This window comes from Oncorhynchus kisutch, linkage group LG8 (assembly GCF_002021735.2).
Source record: "Oncorhynchus kisutch isolate 150728-3 linkage group LG8, Okis_V2, whole genome shotgun sequence".
Classification (NCBI taxonomy): Eukaryota; Metazoa; Chordata; class Actinopteri; order Salmoniformes; family Salmonidae; genus Oncorhynchus; species Oncorhynchus kisutch.
In genome coordinates this window covers 41,396,114-41,407,986 of record NC_034181.2, presented here as the reverse complement: position 1 = coordinate 41,407,986, position 11,873 = coordinate 41,396,114, and the positions used below count along the sequence as shown (strand labels likewise).

At 42.8% G+C, this 11,873-nt stretch overlaps 1 protein-coding gene across 3 annotated transcripts in view; it reads left to right on the top strand.

Moving 5' to 3' along the window:
- The first annotated feature begins 6,830 nt into the window (after positions 1-6,830).
- LOC109895644 (rap guanine nucleotide exchange factor 1) overlaps positions 6,831-11,873 on the top strand; it is a 49,494-nt gene continuing 44,451 nt past the window's right edge. Inside the window, exon 1 of one of the 3 annotated variants that reach the window (XM_031830394.1) lies at positions 6,831-7,066. In XM_031830394.1, coding sequence (XP_031686254.1) covers positions 7,039-7,066 — 28 coding nt within the window. In that variant the 5' untranslated portion in view covers positions 6,831-7,038. The remainder of the gene's footprint in view (positions 7,067-11,873) is intronic. The other 2 variants (XM_020489515.2, XM_020489516.2) reach the window with 2 other exon arrangements.

Below are 11,873 nucleotides of genomic sequence, written 5' to 3'. Positions count from 1 at the left end.
TGTGGTTGTACCCGTTTACTAAATCCTGAACTATGTCTGTATATCGGTTGGTGTTGTGAGCTGTAAAATAGCGCCACATCCGCTCTTTCAAAGTCCTATTAAAGCGTTCCACAACCGAAGCTTTCAAATCAGAGCCTGTAGCAAAATGTACTATATTATACTTATTCATTAGCTTCTGAAATGTTTTATTAAAAAATTCTTTTCCGCCATCCGTCTGCACTTTCTTGGGGGCGCCTCCTGCCTTCAAGATCGATTCAAAGGCCCTGGTCACCTCTGCCCCGCTCTTATTTTTTAACACCCTTACATAGGCTAATTTAGAGAAAATATCTATAACCGTTAGCATGTAGCGATTTCCATCATTTTTATCGGCAAGGGACTGCATGTCACATAGATCCGCCTGAAATTGGGATAATGGATGCGTAGAAAAAACTCTATTTCTTGGAAAATGTTTTCTTACAGGTTTATGTAGAGTGTAGGCATCTTGCTCTGATAACCATTCATTCACTTTAGCATCGCTTAACAGACTACCTGTTTCTTCGACTATAGCTCTCTGTAAACGCTCTTTACCCCCATAAGACCCGGGGTTAGAGGGATTATAATATATGTTTTTCAACAGCTGCTCAGCCATCCTTCTTGCCTCTCTGAGGTACAATAACTGTAATGAGCCACTTTCATATAACGACAACATTTCAGTTTGTGAATTTTTATTTTAAGAATGCAACAATTATTACGTATACAGACAATTCAGGATTTGTTGCAAGATACAAGTCCCCGTTTTCTCAACAATCACAGCATGCAACACCCTGTATATATTGTTTAGATTTACAGGTTTGTTTCGCTGAATTTTTAAAACACACACGTCTGATATATAAGTATATAAACAACAAATATGATACACATTCACATTAAAGGGTGGTTCAAACAAATAATGTAAAATCTTAGCCAAAGTTATTTCTAGTTCTTCAGAATCCTCAACAAGCCTTGATACCATATGTGACCATTGTAAACTCTCGCCCGTATGTCGGACATGTTTCATGATTTGCTCCATTTTTAACACACGCTCTACAATAACCCCTGTATTGTGGGTTGTGTAGAACTTTACATTGTTCACTTTATTTTCAATAATCTGATGCATAACATTTGTAAGGTCTCTCAAAAGAAAAAATGTATTTATTCGCTCAAACATCGTAGACACATAGTTACCCATAGCTCTAAATAAACAAAATGTCACTCGGTCTCTTGGGATTTATTGAGCCAGAAAAGCATCACATCAGCCACCACAGCTTCCCTGTATTTGTTGTCGTCCACCAGGGTGTGTCGGATTTCTTTGAGTTTCTCATGGATGAAGATGGCCTCCTTCAGTTCATGTAGGAAGGCTTCGGTTACCCCGTAAACTCTAGGGATAGACGGCGCAATACCCATAGACTCCAGGGCGATGACCAGCGCTGGTATAAAACGGCAGGACCACAGTCTTTTCACCAGCTCCTCAAAATGATTGAAAAAGTAGTATCTAGGAGGGTCGTAGAGGCAAGGATGACGACGCTGGCTGGGATGATTGATCTCACAGCCGATGCATTTTTCTCGTATATATTCGCCAATCACCACGTTTAAAAGTGTAGCTACAGAGGCCTTGATTGTATCCACAAAAATAGTACTGGCCACCCCATCAAACACATCCTCAGGCTGGGTAAATGTCGGGGGTGTCACGGGTCTTGCCAGGGGTGCGTAGAGTGTAGGGCTTCGTGGCATAGAGTCTTTAGTGTCGGGCCCCCATGACGTAGTGGCTTCCTCGTAGATGGTCTGGAGATCCATGGTGTATGCTGAAATGAAGAACTGGCTGCTTTTTTCTTTTTATTGTAGAACAAGGCCATTGGGTATCTGGGGGGCGGGGTTAAAGCATCCGCTTACTTAGTTTTCTTCTGACGCTGTATCTTCTTGAGGCTCTTTTGCATCGTAATCTTTACGATTCGTATATATTATGCACTTCTTTAAATGAACAAGGCTCTGACGCTGTTGGCTCTGTACAAAGAGAGCATCCAACGGTTGCAACATTTTCAATTCCAGTACATCCCAACTCTTAAAAGGAATAAGCAGACGCAGTCGGGTATCCCCAGTCAGGCCACCACCCCTAAGGTTGTGGTTTCGGATTGCCTCGGTGCCGATATAGAACTCCACGCTGCCGCACGGTCGGCCATTCTTTCTTTGTATTTTCACCCTGTGAAATATTTGTCCTGAGGAGTCCGGGGTACCTTCCCAACGGGTCTCGTGGCCCGTGAACACACTATACCCCTTGGTGATAAGGCTCAGTTCAGGACACACAACCTTGCGAAAAACCGACCAGTCTTCAACACCATATTCCAAGCCTACAGTCTGGTCTGTATATTCTTCTCCTTCATCTACCGTATAGAGGGTCACTCTACAGGCCAGGTAATCAAACCGATACCCCCACTGCTGGCCATTAGACATCAACACTTGATCTGTCAGAGCATTTGCTGGCGGTATTTGGGTTCTATACACATTTAAAAAACGTTTTTTTGGCGCATCACATATTGCTGGTTGATACTTTGCCCTTGCTCTATGGGCAACCCGAGGGCCTGCTTCAGTTGTTACCGTCATCACTTGTTTGGTACCGATCCCAAATTCCATGGTTATTCTTAAGATCTTGTGCACTCTTAAACAGGTATTGTTCAGGCGCTTTATAAGGGGCATTAACCACCCCAAACCGTGAGAAACAGTAACAGGTTGACCTGACACATGGTCACTTACTCAACCCTGGGCATGCACCCTTCTACATGACATAGGGTCATAAATCATTACATAGGGTCATAAATCAGGCTTGGGTCATCAATCATTAACGGCCTGTCAAATGGACCCTTACTCACCCCATAGCCCCCACCTAACCAGGCTTGCCTATCAGGCTTGGGTCATCAATCATTAACGGCCTGTCAAATGGACCCTTACTCACCCCATAGCCCCCACCTAACCAGGCTTGCCTGACCAGAAGACATGCACACGTCATCACTATATAGGGTTCACATAGAGTTCACATAGGTTCACATAGGGTCATCAATCAAAATTTTGACACGTGACATCTACTTTAATCTCTCTGATGTGGACGCCAAAGAACTTGAAGCTCTCAACCTGCTCCACTACAGCCCCATCAATGAGAATGGGGGCATGCTCGGTTCTCCTTTTCCTGTAGTCCACAATCATCTCCTTTGTCTTGATTGCATTGAGGGAGAGGTTGTTGTCCTTGCACCACACGGTCAGGTCTCTGACATTCTCACTATAGGCTGTCTCATCGTTGTCTGTGATCAGGCCTTCCACTGTTGTCATCAGCAAACTTAATGATGGTGTTGGAGTCGTGCCTGGCCGTGCAGTCTTGAGTGAACAGGGAGTACAGGATGGGACTGAGCACACACCCCTGAGGGGCCCCCGTGTTGAGGATCAGCGTGGCGGATGTGTTACTACCTACCCTTACCACCTGGTGGAGGCCCGTCAGGGAGTCCAGGATCCAGTTGCAGAGGGAGGTGTTTAGTCCCAGGGTCCTTAGCTTAGTGATGAGCTTTGAGGGCACTATGGTGTTGAACGCTGAGCTGTAGTCAATGAATATCATTCTCACATAGGTGTTCCTATTGTCCAGGTGTGAAAGAGCAGTGTGGAGTGCAATACAGATTGCATCATCTGTGGATCTGTTGGTGTGGTATGCAAATTGGAGAGAGTCTAGGGTTTCTGGGAAAATGGTGTTGATGTGAGCCATGACCAGCCTTTCAAAGCATTTCATGGCTACAGACGTGAATGCTACGGGTTGGTAGTAATTTAGGCAGGTTACCTTAGTGTTCTTGAGCACAGGGACTATGGCGGTCTGCTTGAAACATGTTGGTATTACAAACTCAGACAGGGAGAGGTTGAAAATGTCAGTGAAGACACTTGCCAGTTGGTCAGCGCATTTCAGTTAATAATATGCCCCGTGATTTTTTAAGCTTTTTATTTGATCACAAAAATGTATTAGGCATGTATTACCTTTTCATATACCCAAATCTAAAGTTGTGTAACCATGATTTCTAGACTTATTAGTCACCTCTTCTGTAGGGCCTGTAGGAATTTGATGATAAAGAATAGGGTTACAAGGGAGTTCATTTTCTCATAGTTTAATGCTGCTGAAAAGCAGCAGCACAAGTAGGAGCGCAAATACAATACAATACTTTATTAATCCAAATGTATTATTAATCCAACTTTGGCTACAGTTGTATTAATCACTTTATTAATCCAAATGTATTGTTAATCCAACTCCGCAGTTGAATTCATCTTAATCCGTTGTTAATTTTTTACTTCATATGTCCCTGTGGCTGTCAGTTAACCCAAGAGGTCATAACCTCTTGATGAGGTTGCTAGGTGTTGTACCAAGGTCGCTGGTCTACCCCCTTCCTTTGGAGAGTGCATCCCACACTCTTGAGACCCTCACCACTCTCGATGGCCTCACCAGGGTGCCATGCCACTTCAGACACCAATGTAGCAAGTTTAGGGATAGCTCCGAGCTAGCCTTGAGTTTGTTACTGCTGCTGTCAGTCCAACACCTTAACCATTACACCAAGAGGTCTGAACCATTGGACAAGGTTGCTAGCTGTTGTACAAAGGTCACAACAATATCATCAATTGAAATGATCATTGAAAAGCAGGACATAACCCAGATTTTGCCTTAACTAATTGCTCTTGTCTCTTAAATATCAATTCATATTTTGTCATTTATCCTTTTATCGATTAGGGTCGACTTGCCTGACAACTCAAACGGAATACTTCTGCTGCTCTACACTGAGTGTACAAAACATTAGAGTTTAACCCCCTTTTGCCCGTTTGTCTTGCTCATTCATAATCCGTGTCTCAAGGCTTAAAAATAATTATTTATCCTGTCTCCTACCCTTCATCGACAATGATTGAAGTGGATTTAACAGGTGACTTCAATAAGGGATTCAATAAGGGATTCACCTGGTCAATCCACTATATGTCATGGGAAGATCATGTTTTGTAAACTCAGTGTATGTTCACTACATACTTCATTAAGGAGGCAAGGGGTCCACTGCAACATTTAGCCAGTAGCGGTACATGGGTTAAATCACTATTGTGATAATTGCTTTGTTTGCTCTATAACCTGTTAGTTCATATGCCTTGCGACCTTGATATACACCTTTGTTTCACTACAAAACCCGGAGTGCAATGTCTGTCCGATGAAGTCCACTAAGCATATTGCACGTAACAAACAGTTACATGAGCAACAGTCATGCAAGTTACTGGTTCTGACATTTTCAGACTACTAAAGAGTTACAGCAAGTCGCAAAGAAAACAGGAGCTGCATCCAATATTCCAACACAATTTCAACTACAACATTTCAACAGCATCAAATCACCTATGCTTAGTCTAATACAGTTACAACTAAAAGATACCAAAAACAATTTAGTCCAATCAACGTAAGCTAAATATGATGCGGCTGTCCATGGTTCTGATGTGTGTGTGTGTGTGTGTGTGTGTGTGTGTGTGTGTGTGTGTGTGTGTGTGTGTGTGTGTGTGTGTGTGTGTGTGTGTGTGTGTGTGTGTGTGTGTGTGTGTGTGTGTGTGTGTGTGTGTGTGTGTGTGTGTGTGTGCGTGCGTGTGTTGTGCTAGTAGAAAAAACATGTTGACTGACTTTCCTTGTAGAGAAATGCCAATGCCATCCTCCTCTCTTCCATCCTGTGTAGCTCAGTTGGTAGAGCATGGTGTTTGTAATGAATGCCAGGGTAGCGGATTTGATTCCCGGAGCCACCCATACGTAAAATGTATGCCCATATGACTGTAAGTTGCTTTGGATAAAAGCATCTGCGAAGTGACATATATTATGTTGATTAAATGGTCTATGACTGTCATACAGTACACAATTTTATTTGTTGTTGTCCTAGGCTACCTGGCTAAAATGCTCGATTTGCAAGCCTAACTTCATTTCATGGACAACGTTAGCTAGTTAATATTAGACTTCTACATCCTCTCTGTCCAGGGGCACAAAGTATGAATTTATGGTTGGATCAGAATCGCCATTATAATCATTGGCCAGTACGGAGATAAGTAAAACCACAAGTCCAAATCCCTATCTCCATTCATGGCTAATTTAGGAAACAGACCATTTTAGCTAGCTAGTTAGCCACCGTAGGACAACACAACAAGATGCAACAATTCAAGTTGTTTCTGTCAATGACATATTCCTCTTAATGCGATGTGATGGAGTGAAGCCTAATCCAAACTGGCGTTCCTTTACACAGTTGAGCTGAATCATTTTAGCTCAATGCTGATTGGCTATTACTTTAGACTTTTTTTCTCAAGGGAGGCCAAATGCTCGCTGGCTTCCCTTGCATTCAATGCTATTGGCAGCGACAATACCATACTGTTTATGACCAGACAGCATCAGTTTGATGGCCTACACATACAGAAACAGAGGAGCGTTGTTTCGCTCGGTTTGATGCTTTTTCCAGTGAGATACATTCAGCCTCATGCAAATTGAAGGAAACGTATGAAAACACAGAGACCAAAGATTAAATTATTTTATACATTTATTAGCTACTGTTTTTGATTTCCATTTGGAATAATATGAGCTGTATACTCCACTAAAACCATAATATGTCCTATTTTTATTTTCTCTCCTATTTCCTATACTGAACCATGTATAAGTAAAAAAGAGAGTCAATAACGTCTGTCCCTCTCTCTTGAATCTGATTAGTCTAGCTAAATCCATCACCTGAGGGCACACCTTTCCGTACGGTGCGCTCACATTTCTTAATTCCAGCCGCAAGAGGGAGGTGTTGATTGTGATACAGAACCGAGTTGTCTGCTGCTAGTCTGCCTATCATCATCATCATCATCATCATCGGGGTCTGGCTGGCTGTTGTATTTGCGTCGGAACGGTCCGAGCTAAAAAAAAGTGCTTTGGCTAAAGGATGTGGGATTAAAAGAGAATAAACGGACAACATACCTCCCTGGTTTTAATTTGTTTAGCGTTACCGTCTCTGCTTCGAAATGTCGGGGAAAATAGAGAGTAAGCAAGGTAAGCTCGTCTAGACTGGACTAGGTAGATACATAGCTAACGGTGGCTAGCTGTTAGTCTGGGGTTTGTCTGCCTCTTGTAGCCAGAAATGCGGCCAGCCAGTGTGGTTTGGTCTAGCTGTGGATCAAAGGCCGATTCTAACACCAAACTTCCACATTTTTGCCGTAACAGGAGCTAGCTGGCTATCTACTACATAGTCAATATTTGCTAAACATTCAATCAGTGTTTGACTACCTAGCGAGTTGTTGTTAGTTAGCGAGCCAGATAATATTTGATTTCTAGCTAGAGTGCGCTAGAATTGGATAGATGTTCTATCTACATGCTAGGCTAGCTAGCTAACGTAATTGAAATGGAAAACATTAGGTAGCTAGCTAACTGACACGTTAGCTAGAGATTTTCATAACGTGTGTTCTAGCTAGCTACAATGTTGCAATATAGCTAGCTATATTATGGTTATATTAGTCAAGTTAGCTAGCTAACGTTAGCTGCCTTTTTCCCCCTGAAAAGATGGTGACGAATTTAACGTTATGGAATATGACTAGCTACTGTAGGTAGCTACAGTACAGTCAGCTGTAGCCCGAATAGAATGTTGTCTTGACCGTAACGGTACTAAACTATCGTTAAGTAGCTAAGTACTTTAGATACATCCTAACCTATTTTGCTAATCCATGTTACTTTTAATGCACAGTGACAGTAGTCGTCATTCATTCTAGGATACGTGGTGGGGTCTAGATAGGTACTGTAAATTAGTAGGCTAACGTTAGTACAGTAACCTTAAGTGTTTTTTTCCATCCCTATGTTTTTATAGGCAATAATGGTAACGTACTAATCTGGGTTGGTAATATTACAGTACCTCATGCACCACCAGCACTGCCTTTACTAATCAGGCACTAGCTAGCTATTCGAGGAGAACGACAAGTACTTTGTCTAATTCACTGTGTTTGAGTTTCCCCCTTAGCTTGGGTTCTCGAACTATTATGAGTCATGGCTAGTTCTCTATATCACGGAACACTGAAAAGCTCCTTTGACTGGAGAGTCTCTTCCTCTTCAGTCAAGTGTCCCCATCTGTTGCCACTTGTACCATGTATGTGTTCTAGCTATGTATTTTGTGAGTTGTCATTGGAGAGCTAGTTGAGACTGCTATGGACGGGAGTCAAGCCAACCTATCTTTTTTTGCAACCTTGGAATGAATTTGGTATGTTTGTTACTCATACCTGAGTTGTCCAAGTACAGTGTATTCGAAAAGTATTCAGACCCCTTGATTTTTTCCCCATATTTGTTACGTTATAGCCTTATTCTAAAATTGATATATATTTTTTTTTACCCTCAATCTATACTCAATACCCCATAATGACAAAGAAAAAACAGGTTATTAGACATTTTTGCACATGTATGGAAATATCATTCACGTAAGTATTCAGACCCTTTGCCAGTGATTACAGCCTTGAGTTGTCTTGGGTATGATGATATAAGCTTGGCACACCTGTATTTGGGCAGTTTCTCCCATTCATCTCTGCAGATCCTCTCAAGCACTGTCAGGTTTGATAGGACAGCTATTTTCAGGTTTTTCCAGAGTTGTTCGATCGGGTTCAAGTCCGGGCTTTGGCTAGGTCACTCAAGGGCATTCAGAGACTTGTCCCGAAGTCACTCCTGCATTGTCTTGACTGTGTGCTTAGGGTTGTTGTCCTGTTAGGTGAACATTGGCCCCAGCTTTGGAGCATGTTTTCATCAAGGATCTAAGGATCTCTCTGTACTTTGCTCTGTTAATTTTTCCCTCTATCCTGACTAGTCTCCCAGTCCCTGCTGCTGAAAAACTCCCCCACAGCATGATGCTGCCACCACAATGCTTCACAGTAGGGAGGGTGCCAGGTTTTCTCCAGGCGTGAAGCTTGGCATTCAGGCCAAAGAGTTCAACCTTGGTTTTATCAGACCAGAGAATCTTGTTTCTCATGGTCAGAGAGTTCTTTAGGTGCCTTTTGGAAAACTCCAAGCGGGCTGTTATGTGCCGTCTTTTAATGCTTCCGTCTGGCTACTCTGATTGGAGTGCTGCAGAGATGGTTGTCCATCTGGAAGGTTCTCCCATGTCCACAGAGGAACTCTGGAGCTCTGTCAGAGTAACCATCAGGTTCTTGGTCACCTCCCTGACCAAGGCCCTTCTCCCCTGATTGCTCAGTTTGTCCAGGCGGTCAGCTATAGGTGGTTCCAAACTTCTTCCGTTTAAGAATGATGGAGGCCACTGTATTCTTGGGGACCTTCAATGCTGCAGACATTTTTTGCTACCCTTCCCCAGATCTGTGCCTCGACACAATTCTGTCTGGGAGCTCTACGGACAATTCCTTTGACCTCATGTTATGGTTTTTGCTCTGAGGTGCAAAGTCATCTGTGGGACCTTATATAGACAGGTGTGTGCCTTTCCTAATCATGTCCAATCAATTGAATTTACCACAGGTGGAATCCAGTCAAGTTGTAGGAACATCTCAAGGATGATCAATGGAAACAGGATGCACCTGAGCTCAATTTCGGGTCTCATAGCAAAGGGTCTGAATACTTATGTAAATAAGGTATTTCTGTTTTACGAACATTTCTAAAAACCTGTTTTTGCTTTGTCGTTATGGGGTATTGTGTGTTGATTCATGAGGGAAAACTTTAGAATAGGGCTAACCTAACAATGTGGAAAAAGTCAAAGGGGTCTGAATACTTTCCGAATGCACTGTATGTCCCACCCCTAAGAATGTCCAACTTACAGTATGCCCTACTCAGTCTATTTCCCTGGTTTGTTTTTGCACTAAAATGTCTGTCTCTGGTTATGAATGGATTGAAAATATGCTCCTGGTGTATCTTTTCCGTAATGGTTTATTAGTGAGACTGAGAAGCCTTCATGCAGCAATATGCCCAAGTCGAGCCATGGCCTCCCAATCAAAAGAGATTCTGCTACTACTCTCATTGGAAGCTCGGATTCCACACTATGCTATAATTTGTGGTTTTGTGCAAACAAGCAAGCAGAATCATGGAATTCTAGAGACGTTGTCCCAATACGAGTTTCAAAGGTGTTGTAGCCTAACTAAAACAAACTCTGTGGTGGAGCCTACAGATGGGGTCTGATTTTGAAGAACTGGGTATTTGCCCAATGGCGGTTGTAACTAATGAGCCATGGGAAAAGGTTTAGGCTAGTGCAAGCAAGTGGAGAAGCACGTGTCTTTTCTCCCCTACAAGTAACCAGCAGATCCAACCCACTTGCTTAGAGCTCCACTAAGGTCGGACAGCCCCCCGCCCAGGAATGAGAAATGGCCATTAATCCTCATGATAGGTAGCAGCAGCCATTTAGGAATGGCAGTGTGGGCCAATCAGTTTCTTTGTTGTTCAACGACATTCCATAATGGCTACTGCTAGCTAGCATGAGGATTAATGCTAGCTAGCATTGTCTCATCCCTGGATTGGTGTATGATTTTCCCGAGCCATATCTTGCTCTGGCTCCGCGTTGTCGTAATCTACCCAAGAAGCCTGTCCGACCCCAGTGCAGCTGTAAACAAGCGGGTCGGATCTGCTGGCTACCCTACAAGATGCTATTGTATTTGCTACTGTGTGTACTACTGGAAAATTTCACAGTAACGGAATCACGCTTTGCTAGTTTTTTTCCACTCTAAAATCTATACCAAACAAAAAACATGATTTCAAAGTTTAACAAACCATACAACTCTATGCACAAGGATTACTTTTAACAATTTCTGATGAAAAAATGTACAAAAACTAAGTTGGTGAAAGAACTGTGCAGATGCATACTTTGGTAATAGAATTACTGTAAAATCTCCCACAGATTTTTATGTGGCCACGTTTTCCAAAAACTCAGTTAAATACACTACTTACCAAAAGTATGGACACCTGCTCGTCGGGGGGAAAAAATCTCATTCCCAAATCATGGGCATTGATATGGAGTTGGTCCCCTGTTTTCTGCCACAACACCCTCCACTCTTCTGGGAAGGCTTCCATTCAGCGACGAGCATTGGTGAGGTCGGGCACTGATGTTGGGGGATTAGGCCTGGCTCGCAGTCGGCGTTCCAATTAACCCCAAATGTGTTCAATGGGGTTGAGGTCAAGGAACTGTGCAGGCCAGTCAAATTCTACACCAATCTTGACAAATCATTTCTCTATGGACCTCGCTTTGTGCAGAGGAGCATTGTCATGCTGAAGTACGAAAGGGCCTTCCCCAAACTGTAGCCACAAAGTTGGAAGCACAGAATCGTCTAGAATGTAATTGTATGCTGTGCCATGTTGAAAGTGACAGCTCTTCAGTAAGGCCATTCTACTGCCAATGTTTCCCTATGGAGATTGCGTGGCTGTGTGCTTGATTTTTATACACCTGTCAGCAACGGGTGTGGCTGAAATAGCCGAATCCATTCATTTGAATGGGTGTCCACATTCTTTGTGTGCGTCGTGTATCTGCTCCAAATTAAGATTCAAAGAAGTCTGTAGAAAGTATGGCTTGTCAACTATGACATGGCACCTTGAGATTGGGAAAACAAATATTTGGGTTATTGAACTACAGCAAGTGAAGTGGATGGAGACGGTGACGGAATTATGATAACTGAATTATATCATGGGTCCCTGATCTGTACGACACAGAAATGCATTATTATGAATCTAATGCACAGCAAAGAAGAGCAGAGTAAGGTAGCGGTTTGTACAGTCCAGTAGCGTATGGTAGAGTATAGTACAATATACTGTATTGTACTCTACTATCCAAACTTGTGAAACACACTTCTATGATGGACTGGACCAAATCTGATCCCATCTTTGGACATTAACATCC